Here is a 20,443-nt window from a genome sequence, read left to right on the forward strand (position 1 = left end):
ACACTTTCAAGAGAGACGGCCCATGACTGGCGTGTGCGGAGCTCAGTGAGCAAGTCTCAAGGTAAGGAAGGAAAGGGGAGCAAGGTCCAGGTGCCCTAAGGGCCATGGTAAGGAGTTCGGGTTTTCTCAAAAGTAATGGGTAACCACACTGGTGCCTTATCACGGGTCTCGGGCTTCCATTCAGCCTAATGTCACTCCAAGCTCCTCACTGGGGTCTTTCATGAACCTTGGACCTCACCTCCTCTCTCCACTGCTGGATACTGCCAGGGACAACGTTAGGCTTTGGGGTCACTTTTAGGCACAGGCATCCCTGTCAGGCTTCATCATCACTTTATCCTTTCCAGAAACTTCTCTGAAACCTACTCAAGATACAGAAGTTCAGTCCTTAGCTTCCCTCAGCTCACCTCAAGAGTTCTCAGAAGGGAGTGTCACCCAAAAAAAAGAAGCCGTTTTCTACACTCGAAACCCTCAGGAAATGGCTGGCAACGTCAGTGTTTCTGGGACTGGTCCAAGGGCAGGACTGGAATATGGAATAATTAGAACTCTCACCCAACTGCCTGTGGGACTCTGTGAGCAACAGTCACTTCAGAAGAGCGTCTGGCAGCATCTTCTAGAGCTAAGTATAGACATGCCACAGGACTGGGTGGTTCTACCTCTGGGTATAAGCCTGAGAGAAAGGACTGTAAAAACCGGATCCAGACTAGAACGTTCCTAGCAACATCATTCCACATAGTCCCACACTAGAAAGAACCCACAAGTCCACCAATGAAAGAATGGATAACCCAACTGTGGTTGGGTTGATATATTCACGCAGAAATAAATTAATTAAATTAAAAATAAATTAATATGACACAGTAACAGAAAGCTAATAAAAAGTAATTAAAAGTAATAAAGTGACCCGCCAATTACTCACACATGTAACAACATGGCTGGATCTCAAAAACGGGTTGTGGGAAAGAAGCAAGACTTAGGGCGCACACACGGTATAATTCCATTTATAAGCAAGTCTAGAACAGAGCAAACTAATCCATGGTGATAGAAATCAAAGCACGGGTGTGGGCTTGATGCTAAAAGATCATGAGAGGGAATAAAAAGGATCATGAGAGAAACATCTGGCTGCTGGAAACATCTTTTATGTTGACCCGGGACGTTAGCAGAGGAGTACACAGCTGTCAAGGCTTATTATGCTGTACTTTAAACTTAAGATCTATGCACTGTGGTATATCTAGACTATACATCAATTTGAAAAAAAAATGGCAGGGCGGCACCTGGCTGTTCACCCAGGCCCTCCTCTCAGCCTTGAAGGAAGTGACCTTCTCATCTCTAGGTCAATCTTACTTAATGTAAGTCAATCTTACTCTTATCTCTAGTACAGCTCAGAAAGGGTCTTAAAATAGACTATGTTTGTTTCCAAACAAAGCCGGAGTGGAGCACCGTTTAAGTTTTCCTCTTTTGAGCATCTGGGTCACACTGCCGAGCTGGTCGAATGTGTAGCTGTGTGTATGTGTCACATGCTTGTGATAACCTATGTTCCAAGCACGCAGGTGCACAGCCCTATCTAGCCCTCCCTTCCGCCCATCTCGGGAGTCCAAAGGGGAGGCCTGCGTATAAAAGCCACAGCCAATCGGCCGGGCTGTGAGACGACGCCTTGGTGTTGCCCAGTAAGTCACAGCCCAGATCCTGGGGGAGCTGGGGCTGCCAGAAGGACGCAGCCCAGAACGGGGCGGGGGGGGGGCGGTCACTGCGGAGGGGAGACCCAGAAATCGGGGCTCTCAGAGCAGGGCCACCCAATGCCATGTGCGTAGGCAGGAGGCCTCAGACTCAGGGGAGCCCCAGGGGGAGTCCCAGGTGGCCCAGGCGCTGGGCTTCGGTTCCATACACCCTGTGCTCCCGGGCCTCCTGCCCTCTCTGGGCTGAGCAACCGCCAGCCTCGTACCTGTGCCCAGGGGTGTCTGTGTGTCTATGTTTTCCTCCACGTAGATGCTGCCTTTTTGGACCATCGGCCTTCTCCTGCTGGCCACAGTCAGAGGTGAGGATGCTGTTACCATCCCTTGGGGGAGCAAGGGACGGTGCCTGGGTTGACCTTTGGGTGAGGCCACTGGAGACACTATCATCGGGATTACCGCCGCCATGAACAACAGCATTACATTATTTCAAGAAAAACCGAACTGCTATCATTCAAGGAGGGTTGACTGTGGCAATGTTCTTGTCACAGATAATCCCGGGTAATCCTCCTGCTCTGTCCTGTTCCTCCTGCAGAGGCTCTGGGTCGGTGAGGGGAGTGAGGGAGGTGGCAGCTGCCGGGGCAGGGGGAGGGGCAGGCGGTTTGGGCAGGCCCCCCACATCCTCTGTCCGTCCAGTGGCCAAGCGCATGTCCGCAGACTAATGTCACAGAGCTGACATTATGGGACAGGCCTGCCAAGTGAGCCCACCCTCCCGCCCATGGCCGCCACTCCTTCCCCTCACAGAGTCTCTGTCTCCCCAGCTCCGATTAGTCCCTGTCCCCTGGCCTCTGTCCAGATTCAGATACAGAAGTCAAGGTCTACTTGTCTTCAAACAGAAGTAACCTCCCTTGCCACCACAGCCCCCTGGGGCCTCCAGACTGCCTACTGCCCATCACCCCACCTCATGGAGGTATACCTCACAGGTGCCCTCTGGGGGCTCTCTCCCTCTCTCCCTCACTTCCTCCCATCACGCAGAACCCCTCCCTGCCTGGCTGGGCCCCCCAGACCCTGCTGGAGAATGCTTCCCACAACTACAGACATGGTCTCCTCCGGTCCCTACTGAGCCTTCCTTCTGCATCCAGACTCCTCCCCCTGGTGTCCTTGGCTTGTCCCTAGCCCGCTCCGGGTCTTCCTACCCATCCCAGCCCTGTAACGAGACCTGGCTCCCAAGAGCAGAGTCTGGGATGGGTGCGGTTGCATCTCAGGTCTTTCTGGGCCCTCTGGTCCCCTTTGCTGGCCTGCTGCCACCTCCTGCCTCAGACTTGGGTCCCCAAAAGTCCCTCCCAGGCACCCCACATTTCTTTCTCTGCTTTGGGGCTTCCCCCTTGCCTAGCCTCTGGCCTCCCACCTTCCTGAGCTCTAGGACCTCCCACCATGCCTCAAACTCACTTTTTCCAAACCAGGCTCAGACGTCACCTCCTACTCCCATCTCCTCACCTTTGCCTTAATTTCCACTGTTGTCAGAGGTTAGACTGCCTCTGACCGCCCCAGGTGCCCTGCCCCTGCTCTGCCCTACTCCACACTCCTGCCTCTCCCAGGCTTTCCCTCCTCTGAGCCCCCTACACGAGATTCCACAAAACTCCTTCATGAAGCAGGGCCCCCTCCATTCACCAGCTCGATGCCCTCCAGCACTTCCCCACTTTCCCCCAACAGCCCAGGTGTCCTCACAAGTTCCCCAAGCCCCTGCATTTGGCACCTGAAGCAAGAGTTATTTTAGTCCCTCCTTCCCTGTTAGATTTCCTCTCGCTCTCAGAGCAGGGTTTGAACCTGATCTCCTCAACACCTAGCTTTATTCCCAATTAAACTTCGCACATTCGGATCCGGGCTCCACCGCTGGCCGTCCCCTGTGCCTTGGTTTCCTCATCTGTAAAATGGGTGCAATAATACAAATTCCTTACTCACGGGGCTGTTTTGAGTCTTTAGTGGGATAATACTGGTAAATTGCTAGCATGGTCTCTGACGCCCAGTAAACAGGTATTAACCACCACCAGTTTTGAATTAACGGCCAACATTTGGCCCCACCAGTTTAGGAGCTGAGGAAGCCTAAGACAGAGACCCACTGCAATCCTCCGGATTTGATTATGACCCCCCCCCCCCACTGACAACTGCTAGTGGAAATGTGCGTGTTGTAGGCACAGAAAGGACCAGCATTTACGGTTAAGCCTTCATCAGTTGTGCGGGTTGGACCCCTACTACACACTGTATGATGCAGCAAGAAATCATCCCCGTTCTTAGAAAATTCTCCTTTTAAGGTGAATTATAATCTGAAATGGCAGAGCATAATTGGGGGCAAAAGTGTGTGTAAAAGGATGAATGGGACAAATGCCCACGAACGCCAACAGCTGGCTTCGGCTGGTGGTGGTTGTAACAGAGAAGTCAAGGGGAATCAGGAAGCACCGAGCCACAGATTTCACACTTGGGATAATTACCTGATGTTTGATGAACAGAAGTCCAAGGCCATCTGGGAGTTTCCTGGGAAAAATAGTTTTAAGGAGGAAGGGCCCCAGGAATTCTCAGTGATTCCCCAACTGGCCAGATGATAAGGGTTAAACAGCATTAAACATGCTATTCCCACACCCCATCCTAGGGAGTGAGGGGCATCAGAGTCTCTGAGGGAGGGGCCTGGGATTGTGTAGACGCGACAGGTATAGTCACTCCCAGTCCCCAGGTGATTCCCATCACCACGGAAGTTTGGGGAACAATGGCCAGCAAAGGTGAAGACCAGCGTTGGCCAGAGCCAGCCCTGGGCTCACCCCGAAGAATCCTCTTGTGTAGCTGAGAACACAGGGCTTCTTTCCAGAACCTCACAAGGGCCCTGTTCGTTGCTCTTCCTGCCCCAGGAAAGGAGATCTGTTATGGACATCTTGGCTGCTTTTCCGATGAAAAGCCATGGTGCCGGACCCTTCAGCGGCCTTTAAAGTTATTTCCCTGGGATCCCAAGGACATTGACACCCGCTTTCTCCTGTACACAAATGAAAATCCGAACAACTTCCAAGTAAGAGTGGGCGTGGAAACACTGCATGGTGGGTGGACTGGGTTGCCCCCGCTGGAGCCTTCACATGGTCGTCCAAGAAAAAAATGCACGGCCTTGGAACGTTCCAGATGAGGCTTCCTCACCAGTGGTAGACCTAGAGCCAACTTAGCTCTCAGGATCACAGACCGCTATGCATAAATAATGAAATCTATGGACGCCCAACCCAGAAACTAACATCCACACACACTCGTGCACGGACCTGCAGAAGCTTCCCAGCAGCAGCAGCCCGCTCCCGGGGAAGTATGTGTGGCATTTATGGAGAAGCCCAGGCCTGGCGTTCCCAGAGAGGGTCTGTCTTTTTCCTGCACCAGGCTGGGGAGGGAGAGAAGCCCCTCAGTGGAGTGGAGTGGGGAACAATAAATCCTTCTCGGGGAGCTAGAGGACAGATGGAAAGAAGCAATACATAGCCACAAAAGACAAAAGGTGGGGACCCCTGGGGTACCCTTCAGTTCCCAGAAGGCCTGTTAGGTGGAAGCCGGACAGGCTTCCTACAGGTGGTCAGAAGTGACCAGGAGGGACATGATCAGGATCCAAGTAGCTCCCCACTCTCCCTGAGAGAGTTCAGAGAGCTGGTGTCTATCTATAGGTCCGTGAGGTCGCCCACTGTGGGGTTCTAGGGGACCAATGCCCTGCTCCCAGCTGGGAGTCCGCTTGGATGTGGCCATGGTGCTGTTTTTACTTTGTGATCCTTCTTCAGGGATTCGCTTAGCACTTTTTTTGTTATTAAACCAGCTGATCACGGCCACTGATCTAGCCACGGTTGAGGCTTCCAACTTCCAACTGGACCGCAAGACACGCTTTATCATCCACGGCTTCATAGACAAGGGGGAAGAGAACTGGCTGTTGGACATGTGCAAGGTAGGGGTCCCCCACCACCCTGCACCTAGCCACTCCAGACGGAGATCAGCACCCAGATGCAAACCCCACAGCCCCAGTGTCCCTGAGGTCGGGAAAGGAAATAGGGAAAGAACCCTCCTTTGACAAAACCACCAAGGAAAACCTGGGTTCCCCGGGCATCCATTGTCAAGTTCTCCTAACCCAACAACTTCTGGCCAATCAGCTCCTCTCGAGGCTGAAAGGAACCAGGGTCCAATCAGAAAGTCCCAGACAGGAAAGCAACTTGAATTTGCATGTAGAGCTTTGCTATCCAATAGAACATTCTGCGCTGTTGGGAATGTTCTATATCTGCACTGTCCAAATCAGGAGCCGGGGTCAGGCTAGAACACCTAGAGTACTGTTGGGTACATAACAGCTGCACTACCCAGGGCTTGGACTATCTACGATAGGGGTCCACGAACTTTTCCTGTAGAGAACCAGGTAGCAGACACTTTAGCATTTGTGTTCAATTTGGGTCACAGGGTTTCAGCTCAACTCTGCTTCAGCTCAGAAGCAGAGGTAAACAGTTAAGTAAACAAATGGGTGTGGCTCGTTCCAATAAAACTTTATCTGTAAAAGCGGTGGGTTTGGCCCTTTCGTAATAGTTTAACCCCTAATGCAGGAAGAGATCTTTTTGATCTGGCTGTTGTCACTAAGTATCTGTGAGACCTTAGACAAGTCATTTAATCCATTCTGGGCCTCAGTTTCCACATCTGTTAAGTGGGGATAAGCACACCCAATCAATAGTGATGTGGCAGAAGTTTGGACATGTGCAAGGAATATTAGAGCTCTGGCACAGCTATGTGCTTGACGGGTGTGGATGCCTATCTCTGGAGTGTACAGTTTATCGTTGTTGGTAAATCGGTCTCTTCCTCTTGCTTGTCCTCCCCAGAAAATGTTTAAAGTGGAGAAGGTAAACTGCATCTCTGTGGACTGGAAACGAGGGGCAAAGACCAAATATACCCAAGCCGTCCACAACATTCGCGTGGTGGGAGCAGAGATAGCTTTCTTCATACAAAATCTGTCGGTAAAACCCTGCCTGGGCCACATCCTGTGGGGAGCAGGCAGAGAGGGCCCCCCTTCCCCCTCCCCCGAGCACCACCTTCCTCCTACCTAAGAGGCAGCCTAAGGAACCCCGGGGCTGGGGCCGGGCCTAAAAGCCCAAGCAAGGCCTTTTCTAAGGTGCAGTTGCCTCTTTTCTCCCTCCTGGATTGTCCTGAAGACTCCTAATTATGGGGCTGGAGGCGAACTAAACTCTTTGAGCCTCAGTTTCTCCTTCTGGAAGAAAGCCTTCCCTGTAGGCTTCTCTGGGAATTCCAGAGCACGCTGGGACACCAGATGAGGCTTCATTCTCAGACAGCCCAGGCAGGAAGGCCCCTTACAGCCTTCTGGAAGGTCTATTCTGGAGAATCCCCGAGCCGGGCCCACTACCCGCGCTCTCCCCGACAGGCCCGACCCCCGCCAGGGTCCAGGGGAGGTGACCCCGCGGCGGCGGGGTGTGGGTGGCAGCAGGCAGCCCACGTCTGGTCCCCGCCCGGGCCGCCTGCAGTTGACTCTGTGGCCGCTGGTCAGCACTGTTGCCCCGCTCACGAGCCGGCCCGCGGGCCATGCAGACTTTGGGGCCGGGTGGTGCAGTCCCGACTGGCGTCCTGGAGGTGTTCCCTCCGGAATTTGCAGCCCGCGCCCCGCGCCCCGCGCGTGCGCGCATCCCCGCCGCCCGGCGGGACCTGACGCGCCATCCGTCCGCAGACCGTGCTGGGCTACGGCCCCGAGAACGTGCACCTCATCGGCCACAGCCTGGGCGCGCACGCGGCGGCCGAGGCGGGCAGGAGGCTGGGCGGCCACGCGGGCAGGATCACAGGTGCGCGGCGCGCGGCCCCGACCGGGTGCGGGAGGCTGGGTGGCGGGACGGTGGGGAGCGGGGAGGGGCGGAGTGGGCGAGACGGTAGCGCGGCGCACGCCGGAGCCCAGGCAGAGCGCCCTGGCAGGCCCAGCGGGAGCAGGCTGTCGGGGCTGCCCCCACCAGACTCAGAAAGTCACTGTCCATGATTTCATTAGGGAATACTTGACTGAGAATTTAAAACTTCAGGGTTATTATTGCAAGAGTAATATAATAATAATAATAACAACAATAATAACAACAACAACAACTGATTTTTTAAAATTAGTGCGTCAGTTCCACAAATACGAACGCTGGGCCACGCACAGGCAGAGAGTGAAAAGTGGCCACCTAAAACCTGCTCCATGGCAAGTGCTCAGTAAATGACTGAAGAAATGAATGAGTCACTTGGCAAAATGAACGCACACGACACCTTCCAGACAAGGAAACTGAGGGCCGGAGGGGACAGGTGTTTGACTTTGAGCAGAAAACCAGGGCTAAATATAGGTCCCTGAGTCCCTAGTGCCCTGTGGGTTCCACCCTCTGCCTCTCTTCAAAGACGAAGCTGCCACAGCCCCCTTCGGGAGACCCACAGTCTGGTCCAGGAGGCAGACAGTTAAGTAGGCAAGTAAACTCAGAGCGAAATTAATTAAACACAAAATAACCCTATACACTGTGGGTGGCATGCACTGAGAAAGGAGAGGCTAAGTTTTCCCTGAGGGGGTGGTGTTTGAGCCCAGTCTTGGAGAGAACAGATTGATTAGGGAAGGATGTGGGGAAGTGAACAGCAGGCTGGGGAAAGCAACCACAGTGGACAGTGTGGGGACTGGGGACTGGGCACTGGGTGGAGCCGGGTGAGGCCCGGGAGCTTGCTGTCTTGGAGAGCTGTGGCCACTTGGTAACAGGGGAGGGTTAAAAGGACAAAGGACTTGAGGGGGCAAGGGGACCCCCCTAGATCCTGCTCGGATTCAGGCACTGGGGACTTCTGGATGTTTGTTGACATCAGTGACCCCACTTTTAGCCTCTCTGTCTCAACTCCTCTCTCCTAAGCAGACTAGAAGCTACAGACCCAATTCCCCAAATCACGGCTGCAGGGCTCTGGGACTCCTGGCCCAGGAATCCCCATGGATTTTGTGGGTAGACGGTTTAGAGCCTGTATCGTGTTAAAGTGCGGTCTGACTACCCCGCTCCCCGATTTCAGGACTGGACCCCGCACAGCCATGCTTCCAGGGCACGCCTGAGGAGGTTCGACTGGACCCGTCTGATGCCATGTTTGTGGATGTGATCCACACGGATTCTGCCCCGATCATCCCCTTCCTAGGTGAGTTCCCCCCTGCACCTCCTGGTGACCAGCTGAGACGGATGGGAGCGGGTCCAGGTGCACCCCACATGCTTACCTCAAGGATGATATTCAAAAAGGCCAACCACAGGAAGACCTCGGGCCCCACCCCAGATAAACAGTCAGGACAGCACCCGTGGTATCGGCCTACCAGCCCAGGTGAGCCTGAAACACTTCTACGGCCTGGAAGGGCCTCACCAGTCTTCAAAACTTTAGTCCTTTCCTATCTACCAATATCCAGAGGGACAGTTAAATTTCTTCTTGATGTTTGACCTGTATTTGCAAAATGCAAAAGTTAATTTTTGAATTTTTTTTTTACTTCTTTTGTCAAAGCTATGGTTATAGTTTGTTTTGTTGGAGATATGAAATACATCCTTTTATCTGGTTCTTCTAAAGCCAATGTTCTTTTTTCATGGTTTTCTTGTACAACCGCGCATGAAAACTGCCAATGAAAGTATGTTTTTAATGAAAATTATGTCACTCATTGAATGCTTACCATACGCTTCTTTGAATATTTTGTACACATTAGCTCATTAATTGGAACAACCCTAAAAAGTAGGTATTGCTATTATGATTCATTGCCAAGGGAATGAAGGCTTCACAAGGTCAAGTAATTGCCCAACATGACGGCGAAGTCTATAAGTAGAATAGGTTGTGATCCCAGGTCTGAATGCTTCAAAAACCAAAACTCCTACCATTGCTCTGGGCTCTCAATATAGCGATATAATGGAATGTGGTCTCAGTAGAACAATATAACATCGAAGTCAAAATTCTTAAACAAATACAGGAATAAAAGCTGCACCAGTCCTGATATGCAGCTCCTGGTACATAGTGGTGTCATGGCCTGATGGTACTGCTTAGGGTCTCCCAAGACAGACAGACAGACACACATATACATACAAATATACCTGTGTACAAGCACACCCAGAGCCAAGCTTCCCCCTCTTCTCTCTTCCTGTGTGCTCTCCTCCCTTCTTCTCTTGCCAGATTTCCATTTCTGAGCACTTTCTGCAGAGTCACAGACAGCATGGGTAGGCCGAGGAGAGAATTGGCCAAGAAGGTTCTTGCTGTGGCTGGAAGGAGCCAATACTGTCTGTGGCCACAACCTAACGTTGGGACCGCTCACCTCCCTGCTCCCCTCTGCTTATAATATTTCAGGTTTTGGAATGAGCCAAAAGGTGGGCCATCTGGACTTCTATCCAAATGGAGGAAAGCAAATGCCCGGATGTCAGAAAAATAGTCTTTCGACCATTATTGACATAAACGGCCTGTGGGAAGGTATGTAAGTAGAGAAGCAAGACAGCTGCTGTCTACTTGGGGAGAAACAGGGTGTGCTCGGTGCCGAGCATTTCCACGGCCATGTCCTGAGGTCTTTAATCAGTCCCATTTTACAGACAAGGAAATGGGGTCAGTCCAGGTATAAAACTTGCCCAAGGGTCCCCTAGGTTTAAGCCCAACTTCGGGCTGCAGAGCCCCAACCTCTTGTACCATCTGGCACCATCTTCCCCTTGGCCGGATGCTGAGGCAGGAGGGGACCGGTTCACCGGCAAAGACCCAGCTCCGGCTTTGGCCTTCTGTCCTCCATGCCTGTTTCTTGAAGGACTGCTTGCTGGGTGTATGCAAAGATCTGAGGGGCTTAGACTTTCTTGCCATTTACTGTGCCCGCGTTCCAGGTACGGAAAAGAGCTGAGCTGGTAGGAAGACAAAGTAGGAGGACGTGCTCTGCGGGTTTGGGGAGAGCGTGCTGGGAGAACGAGGCCTGGGCTCTAGGGGATGAGGCTTGTGTGGACCTCCGTTCATCTGAGAGGACGGGCTCAGTGCCCCTAATAGGAGGTGACCTAAAGCATCATCTGTGTTCACCGCCCTTGTTCTGACCTTCGCTATTCCTGTGGCCCAGCCCTGAGATCGGCTTCACTGTCGTCCCTGAGAGTGGAGGCTTTGAGTCTGTGATCATTTCATTTTAGGATTTATTTGTCTGAGCTGGGAGTTCCCTGAAGCCAGGGACTGTGTCAAGGGCCTCCCAGACCCACCAGGGTCTAGCCCAAAGCAAGCACCCAGTGCAGTCCGTTACACAAGGCTCAGTGACCTTTGGTGGCATTTTTATACTCTGTATGTTGATGTTAAAGAGCAAGGTTGCTAAAGCCACAGAAGTTTTAACCCCCTCCGGGCTCCGCACCAGTGATCCCACGGAGGATGCGGCTGCTGGGCTCCCTGGGAGGCCCCGCCAGAGTCACAGGAAGGTCTGCCCCCTCCCAGAAGTGCCGAGCAGGCCACCCAGAATGGGAGCCCAGGTTTAATTAAAAAGACAAGTTAGAGTGAAGAAACCCATGAACACGGGAGTGTGTGTGATCGTGTGCAGCTCCGAGTGACCCAGGCACGGAGCAGAGGAACGGTGAAAGCCACTTGCGCCGTAGGCTGGGATCCCAGGGCCACAGTTCCGGACGAAAGAAACAATTCAGGATGAATTGGTTGGTTGTTCTGTTTTTGGTGATGAGCCTTGGTGTGGGGCACACGGAACCAGCTTCTGCAGGAAGTTTCTGGACTGGGGACAGGATGGGGGTGGGTAGCACATGGAGCCCAAAGCTGTTGGGGGGCTGATCCTACCGCTGCTTCCCAGATGCAAAGGGAATGTGCCTTTCTCCCTGGGTAGTGGGTGAAGCCACCGGACCCCCACCCCCAAGGGGACCCCCCAGCTACCTCTGCTGTTGCCAGGGATTACCTCATAGGAAGTTTTGCACCCAGTAGCTGGAGAAGTGAAAAAACCATTTTCCAAACAAGAGGACTTTGGTCTCAAGAAAAAAATGGCACATAAAATGAGTGACAGAGTGCCCAGAGGCCACAGTGATTGTACTGGCCACTGCTTCTGCCTTGTGCCTGGAATAGGAGGAAAGAAGGAGTTCTCAGCCTGGGGCCGAAGGCACAGGGAAGCCTGCTTCCCTCAGAAGAAGACTTCCCTGTGTACAGCTCGCAAACTGAGGCCCAACCTGCGGGCAGATCGCAACCCCCCGGCAGTATGTGACCGGCCTTCCCTGTCACTGTTTAGAAGTGGGAAGGTAAGGCTATCATTTGAGCATGGAAAGATTTTCACGGAAAAGTCAAGATGCTAGCTTCTTGTGAAAAATCAGAATAAGTAATCTGGGCCTTTACCATAAAACGACTGACTGGACCGTGTAGGATCCCCTTAAAGGCAATTGGGCAATTATTATCCTATCTCTCAATCTCTCTGCATAACATTTCTCACTGCCCCTGCCCCGTCGCCCTCATCATTCCTTTACATTACTTGCCCAGCCCCCCAGGATTGCACAGATGTGCTCCTTAGCGCCGGCCACTCCCCAACACCTGCTGGCCCTTGAGTAGCAGCTTCCCCTACACCTGCAGCTTCCCAGCAAACGGACACAGTGGAGGGAGAGGAGAGCCATCTAGTCAACCCCCTCTACTAAACAAGCCCCTTGACTGACAAGACCTTTCAGACTGTGCCCTCACACCCATCTGTGCAATGTGGAGGGAATTCCTCACTCAGTCCGAATGGTTCAGCCTTTAAAAGTGAAATGCCTCCTGTGAGCTCCCATGGCCTTTGCTTCTTCAGGAACCCGAGACTTTGTGGCTTGCAATCACCTGAGAAGCTACAAGTATTACTCCAGCAGCATCCTCAATCCTGATGGCTTCCTGGGCTACCCGTGTGCCTCCTACAATGAGTTTCAGGAGGTAGGTCACACCAGTAGGGGAAAGATGTCAGTGGCCCTATGGGTGATGGGGGTTTTGTTCCTGTGGCTTGGCAGAGAGCACAGCTGTAACCTCATGACTGATGGGAGGAGGGACCGCACATCAGAGCCTCACAGAGACTTCTCCCAGAATCAGGGTGGGCAGGAGGGGACATGACTGCTGTGACTTCCCTCCATCCCAACTTTTTATTCTGGAAGATTCTCAATCTACACAAGAGTCGAAACAAGAACATGTGAATATCTGTCTACCCATCACCTACATGCACCAATTGTTGATACTTAAATGTGTGCCTATGTGTAGTTTTCTTCTAAATTATGTGAAAGCAAACTCAAGACTTCACTCATAAATACATTCATCTCCTGAGAACAAGATCATCCTCCTATAGAACAACGTCCAAGAAATTTAGCACTGATACACTACTATTTTCTAATATGTTGTCCGTATTCAGACTTCTCCAGATATCCAATGTCCTCTAGAGCTATGTCTTTCTTTTTCTTTCTTCCATTCTCCCTCCCTCCCTCTCCTCCTCCCTCCCTCTCTTCTCTTCTCTGCCTCTCTCCCTCCCTACCTTTCTTCCCTTCTTTTTCTTGCATTGCCTTTTTTTAAGTCTCTTTTAATCTTTCTCTCTCGTTTTTGTTTTTGTTTTTGTTTTGTTTTTTTGAGAGAGAGAGAGAGTGTGAGCATGAGTAGGCAGGGAGGGAACAGAGGGAGAGAGAATCTTAAGCAGGCTCCAGGCCCAGCGCAGAACCCAGAGTGGAGCTCGAGCTCGATCTCACGACCCTGAGCTTATGCCCCGAGCTAAAACCAAGAGTCAGACGCTCAACCAGCTGAGCCAGCCAGACCCCCTTTTTTGGGCTCCTTTAATCCAGAACAGCTCTACATCTTTCACTGGTCTTCCAAGACATTGACAGTTGTGAGGATTCCAGACCGAGTGTTCCGTAGAATAACCACAGTCTGAACTTGTCTGGTTATTTCTTCACGATTCACTGGGTGTTCTCGAGTCCTCAGTGTACGCAACCAGACGCATTGGCATTCATTTAGTGGCACTTTGTCTCATTATTTAATGACTTACAGTTTGATTACTTGTTTAAGATTTTAAAAATCTGCCAGATTTCTCCATTGTACAAGTCCCATTACCCCCAAGGTGACAGTGTCCACAACAACAAACCAGTATGAAAGGTTGAGCTTCTTACCGGAATCAGTTGGTACTTTGGGGATGCAAACGTTTGAAGTTTCAAAATATTTTTTCTCAAAAGTAAAAATATAAATATATTTATACGCACACGTTTTCCTTCCAAAGTTGATTTTGACTGTAACGTTCTTGGGTTGAACTAAGGTCAAAATGACATCATGTTCCATCCCCGGGGTCCAAGGGTAGTCATTGCGTAGTCCTGGCTGTGCTTGTTATTGTGGGGGTGTGGATGACAATATACACAGCCTCCAGCATTTGTTTCGTGCTTTCCAAATTGCAAAATAGCCGTGCATACCACGGAAGGTGGATTTGGTGAGAGCAAAGAACAGAAGACCAGTGACATTGTAGCCTGAAATGTTAGTCTGATCTGAACAGAGCAAACCACCTCCTCCAGCCCCCACTAATGAGCTACTGTTTGAGGAACGTCACCCAGGGATCAGTTAGATAATTCACATTAAAGTGAAGATGGTCACAGACCTTCTCTTCCTCTGCTCTTTTGAATGAACTTATTGGTCCCGTTTACTCCTCCTGGAAGATGTCTTGCATTTCCCTTCCATACTTGAACATTATTGCTCCCTGGATATGACTTGTCTACCCAACTATACTCCCAAGTTCTCTGGGTACTTCTTTGGGTACACAACAGGGCTTCATACAGTTCTGTGCATGACTCTGAGGATAAGTGCATGGATGTCAGTGGAGGGGTGGGAGAACGGATGGGTGGATGGTTGAATGGGTGGGTAGATGAGAGGATGGTTGGGGGATGGAGGGGTACATGGGTAGATAAATAGGAGGATGGATGGGAAGATGAATTACTTGATTGATTGAGTCAGTCAAAGCCCACCACTAACAAGCAAATTATGTTTTTTCACCAGAGTAGCTGTTTCCCTTGTCCAAGTGGAGGATGCCCCCAGATGGGCCACTACGCTGACCGGTTTCAGGGGAAAACCAGTGCCGTGGGACAAACCTTTTTCCTGAACACAGGAGACAGTGGTAACTTTACTCGTAAGTTTCCATTTTACTCATTTAAAAACTCTTGCAAATAATTTGGAAGGTGTACCAGCCTAATTAGTCAGGACAGAAACAATTCCAACCAGCTTAGCTGTAATAGAAGGACATTATTTAACCAATAAGCCTGATCAATGGAGTGAAGTGCAGTGATTGGCACAGGCTAGTCACTTGTTCCTCCACCCTGGAAGCAGGAAGGGTGAATCCATCAACAGAAGAACAGGGTCATGTGGGGCAAAATCCCTGTAAGTCAAGACATGCCTGTGATCATCTGTCATACTAGTCTCCCTGCACAATCACGCATGCATACACACACACCCACACATACACACACATTGTGTTGGTGTTGTTTTGCCCAGCTTCTCACCAAAAAAGTACAAGATAGTAACATCATCAACATTCATTTGTCATAAGTAATAATACATGGTGACTGAATAGAAGAGCATTATTTTTCAAGGGAGTTTTAAATTAAAAAAATTATATAGCACTTTTCCCGTGTAGTATCTCCTGTAATCCTCACAATACTTATGATGGAGAACAACAGATGGGCAGTGTCTGTAATGTCTGCTATGCATATTCCTTCAACCCGACGTTCCATTTCTCAGACGTACCTTGGGACAATGCTTGCCAAGAAGGTGTGCTCAAGGACGTTCACTGCAGCATTGTTTTTAACACCAAAAGTTTGCGAGGAGAAACCTAGATGCCCACCAATTGGTAGACAACCAGCTACTCTGTGAACTGTTGAAAGCAAGGAGATAGCTCTATGTACTGAAGAGAGAAATCCTCTCTAGTAAGCGAAAAGGCAAATGGGCCAAAAAAAACACGTAACAGTACAACAGTTGCAAACGAAGTGTATCAGTCAGGGTCCCAACAGGAGAGAAAATTCAGCGACATGGTTCAAATGAAGAGACTTTATTGAAGGGTCTACTTTGAGAGGTGTGGTCGGGGTTAAAGGAGTAATCAAGGGATGCCGAGGAGCCCAGCATCGGGTGGTTGTGGGGCTCCTGGAGTGGCACGCTTCCCAGAGGGGAAGTTACCACCAGACATCCGGTAGCAGAGCCAGGAGGTAGCAGGGGAGCATGAGAGATGGGTCCCCCCCTTTCCTCCTGCCTTCCAATCTCCTGCGTAAGTCTCTTATCAGCTGAACCCAACTGAACGCCAGTGGTGAGATCCCTGGTGGGGTGGCCTTCCAGAGCACAGGGTGAGGTAGAGAAGGGTGGCAGATCAGTCTGGGGAGGGGATGGGCGGAGACAATAGAGAATATAGCACATCCTCTTTGTGGAAGGGAAAAGAAGCTTGGATGTTCTTTCATAAACTTAATCTGTGTACGTGTGAATGTTCAGAGAAAGCTCTAGATTAGGGTTTCTCTACCTCGGCACTTTTGACATTTCAGGCTGGGGATGCAGAGCTAGGAGCGAGAATCCTTCCATAGGGTGATTTTTTTTTTTTTTCCCAACAAGATGAGTTCATTGAATTGATTATATGTTTTTGGACAGGTTGGAGATACAGGGTATCCGTCACGCTGGCTGGAAAAAAGAAAACGAGTGGGTACATCAGGATTGCTTTGTATGGAAGTAACAGAAACTCAAAACAATATGAAATTTTCAAGTAAGTTCAATAGTAACGTGAAATGTTCAGACTTTTCATCATTGAGTATTCATAAGAGATTGGGCATAAAATGCTTTCTAAATCTGGCCATCTACTAGAGAGAACCATTGAATCCTAGAATGTCAGAGATGGAGGAAAATCTTGGCATCTGACCCAGGGATCCCATTTTGCGGATGAGAAGAGTGAGGCCCAGAGGGGGACTTCACTGCTTAAGATCAGATATGTGCTAACTTCTTTTGGAAGGTCAGTCATGGCTTTCTGACTTTGGTTTTATGGTATCAAATTCTCCTCCAATAAGGTACGTTTATGTGGCAACTACCCCCAACACCTGTACTCTCCACCTCCCACACAGGCGTACCTACCTTCTTCCTGTGGTGGTAGCCTCAGCCCCTAGCTTTTGCTGGGCAGATGAAGTCCTTGGTAAATATGTGTTGGATGAATGCGTGAGTGGGCTGTAAAATTATATTGTGTTTTTTTATACTAACTTTTCCATAATACTTTTCATGTTAAGTTGAAGCTTTTTGACAACTTTCTATGCCCCATATGAAATCCTAACAGAAGATCTCTGCTGAGCCACATACATCTTTAAACATAAGACATTGCACTAATTAGCCTTATAGTATAATTATAAGGTTAATATGCCTCCTCAAACATTTGATTTCCCCTAAGGACAAATTAAGACAGTAGAAATCTAGAGTCCTATCTTTTTTAACAGATGTGTGCTTCACAAATATATTAGTGTTTTAGCAGCTCCTGGATGCCCACGAAGTCGTTCAGGGTATTTGCAGAAACCAACAGCAGCCATTGCTATCATCCTATGTATTCATACATCCAGCTGAGATAATATTCTATGTCTGTGCTTTCAGAGGCTCCCTAAAACCACATGCAAATCATACCCATGACATTGATATGGACCTCAATGTTGGAAAAATCCAGAAGGTTAAGTTTCTCTGGAACAACCATGTGATAAATCTTTTCCGGACCAAGCTGGGGGCTTCGCAAATCACCGTGCAAAGTGGTGAAAATGGGACTGAGTGCGTATCCCTTATTCTACCTACATCTTAGTATCTTTATTTACCTACCAATCTAGCTACACATCCATCCATCCACCCATCTATCCATCCATCCAGTCACCAGCTGTTCGTCGCTCCCTTTCTGTCCATCTGCTTAACCTCTCACCCATCCATTCAGCCATCAGCCATCTATCCAGTCTTCTGGCCATCCAGCCATTATCTACCCCACTATTCATCTCAACTCCTCATCTAGCCTTCTGATTCACTTTGAAAGATCAAATATCATTTGATCAAATATCATTTCCCTTACCCAATTCAATGGAGCAAGGCATCAGTAAGTTATAAGGCATAGATTTGAGAAATAGGCGAACGTGAGATTATTTGACCTCGAACAATGAGATAAATGCATAGGCAGAACTTGTAGGAAATCTCGAAGTTAATTCCAGTTGGGGAGCAGTTATTAATGTAAACTAGTTTGTTTGGAGACTGTGGTATGAAAAGGATAGAAACTGGGTTGGGATCTCGCTCGCAGGGGCATTCTCTTCTCCTTCAAGGGTACAGAATCTTACTTGGTCAGGGCTGGGAGAGGATATAACTATATTTAAAATACTGAAGGAAGAAGCCTACTTTCAAAGAAGATCATCATAAACTAACAGGCTGTTAAGGTCTGAAGGAAACTTAGGTATCCCCTCTCAGCTGCTCTCATTTTAAGGTGAGGAAAGCCAGATATGGAGAGTCGTGCAACTTGTCTAAGGCCACACAAGGAAGCTGGAGGGAAGACGACTAGACCTCAAAATGTGTTCAAAAACACACACCAAGATCTTGCTCAGCTGCGTCATTTAATTGCACTGGAGGTCAGCCATACTAATCCCGATTTCTCTGAGTGTTGCTGGAAGGATCAGATGTCATCTTCCTCTGTACACTCAAGACCAGAGCACAAGCATTAGCGCAGCCCAGACTTGGATCCAGGTCTTCTGACAGCCAGTCCTGTCTGCCTGCCTTGGGGCCCGTCTACAGCCAGACGTGGAGCTGAGAATTGATCAGGGCTGGTAGTGGGTGCATTGCGGAATAGTCTGGATCTCAGAGTCATGAGGTAGCGGTTGGGTGGAGTCACAGTTTTCAAGTACAGTAGAGCCCACACATGATATACTGCAAGTACCAAAGTCAGCCCCTCACATAAGGGATCCCCCGTCAAGAAGCTACATTCTGAAGCCAAGCCCCGAGGAAGGCTGGGTGGTCAGCCATCTTCTCTAGACAGAGATACCACCAGGGCAGGAAGAGGCCAGGGGTACCGTGCATCTCATGTCTGGGTACCAGCCCCAATCTAGCCCCAACCAGGCTTCACTGCTCAGGAGTGACAACCCTTCCCAGTCTTTTTTTTTTTTTTAAGCATCTTTATTGAGAGATCATTCCCATACCATACAATTCAACCCATGTAAAGCATGCCATTCAGGGACTTCTAGCATATTCACTGAGTTTACCATCATCTTTGCAATTGTAGAACATTTCCTTACCCCAAAAGGAAACCTCACACCCATTAGCCATCACCCGCTCATCTCCCTATCCCTTTGCGCAGGCCTACGCAACCCTAGTCTATTTTCTGTCTCTAGATTTTCCTGCTCTGGACATTCCACACACAGGAAATCATATAAGATACAGTCCTTCACATCTGCCTTCTTTCACAGCACAGGGTCTGCAAGGCTCCTCCGTGTGCAGCCTGTATCAGTCTTGTTTAGTCGTTCCTTTTTATTGCCAAATAAGATCATCTAGATGGACCACAGTTTATTTATCCATTCATCAGCTGGCGGATGTTTGGGTGGTTTCCACTTTATGAATACTGTCGCTTATATCCAAGTCTCCGTGTGGACATACATTTTCATTTATTTTGCATATATAGAAGCAGAATTACTAGGTCATAGGAGAACTTTAGGTTTTCCTTCTAGAAGAACTGCCAGACTGCCTTTCCAGAGTGGCTTCCACATTTTATGTTCCCAGTAGCAGTGTATGAAGAACATTCATGATCTTGACTCTATAGGGAAAGTCCCCTGCGGGCAGGCTAGGGCAACCTTGGGGACGCAGTGTCAGGTCTACAAGTGCAGGCCCACCAGAGTATCAAAGACTCTCTTGGTTTTGGGGGGAAAAAAAAATCCTTGGCCAGACTCAGCTGATTCATTCTCAGATCATTAAGAAGCCACAGGAGAAGAGGACATTCTTTGAGAGGTTTTGCTTATGGAGAATCATCTGGACTCTGCTCAGTGTCGCAGAGCCCTTGGGTCCGAGGGATCAGAGTCCCGGGGGCTGGTTAACTGCTCCCCTGAGGTCCCGTTTCCATGTGTCAATGAGTCTCATGCTGAAAATGTTTTCCTCCACAGGTACAATTTCTGTAGCAGTGAGACGGTCCAAGAAGATGTTTTACAATCTCTTTACCCTTGTTAAAAATGTGGTCCTCTCTCTTGTGTCTTGGCTATAATAAATTTTTTAATGCCCTCTGTTGGACGTGTTAATTTGACATTCTCCGTGTTCTGGGGTCACATTTCAGAAATGATTTGTGGGACAGAGGGCACGTTTGACCAGAGGTAACACCTGAAATCTGCCACCAGCCCTCCCCTGCCACCATCTCTCTCTCTCGGGGTGCATTGTGGGGCCTGTTCGTATTTTGTTTCCTTAGACAAGGAATGTCTCTCCTATCTGATAAGGTCATCCTTGCTCCCATGTGTTGCCCACCCAGCTTTTAACATGTTAGGGTAGGGGCGCCTGGATGGCTCAGTGGGTTCAAGCCTCTGCCTTCAGCTCAGGTCATGATCCCATGGTCCTGGGATCGAAACCCGCATCGGGCTCTCTGCTCAGCGGGGAGCCTGCCTCCCCCCCCCCTCTGCCTGCCTCTCGGCCTGCCTATGATCTCTATCTGTCAAATAAATAAATAAATAAATCTTAACATGTTAGGGGAAGAAGTGACCCTATGTCAAAACAGCCTCCAGCAGAACTAACTCAGCGCGATATTTATTTATTTATTTATTTATTTATTAAAGATTTTATTTGTTTATTTGACA

General features: G+C 49.6%; 1 protein-coding gene across 1 annotated transcript; it reads left to right on the forward strand.

Moving 5' to 3' along the window:
• Positions 1 to 1,562: 1,562 nt before the first annotated feature.
• On the forward strand, positions 1,563 to 19,880 carry LOC111145145 (pancreatic lipase-related protein 2-like). The gene is made up of 13 exons (XM_022499833.1): positions 1,563 to 1,661; positions 1,981 to 2,029; positions 4,565 to 4,719; positions 5,491 to 5,616; positions 6,527 to 6,661; positions 7,384 to 7,495; positions 8,715 to 8,834; positions 10,011 to 10,130; positions 12,439 to 12,557; positions 14,640 to 14,769; positions 16,269 to 16,380; positions 17,247 to 17,414; positions 19,766 to 19,880. The coding sequence occupies exons 2-13, from the start codon at positions 1,981 to 1,983 to the stop codon at positions 19,827 to 19,829; spliced, it is 1,410 nt and encodes a 469-aa protein (XP_022355541.1). The 5' UTR covers positions 1,563 to 1,661; the 3' UTR covers positions 19,830 to 19,880.
• The last annotated feature ends 563 nt before the right edge of the window (positions 19,881 to 20,443 follow it).

This window comes from Enhydra lutris, unplaced genomic scaffold (assembly GCF_002288905.1).
Source record: "Enhydra lutris kenyoni isolate GAN:26980312 unplaced genomic scaffold, ASM228890v2 scaffoldscaffold12, whole genome shotgun sequence".
NCBI classification, from domain to species: Eukaryota; Metazoa; Chordata; class Mammalia; order Carnivora; family Mustelidae; genus Enhydra; species Enhydra lutris.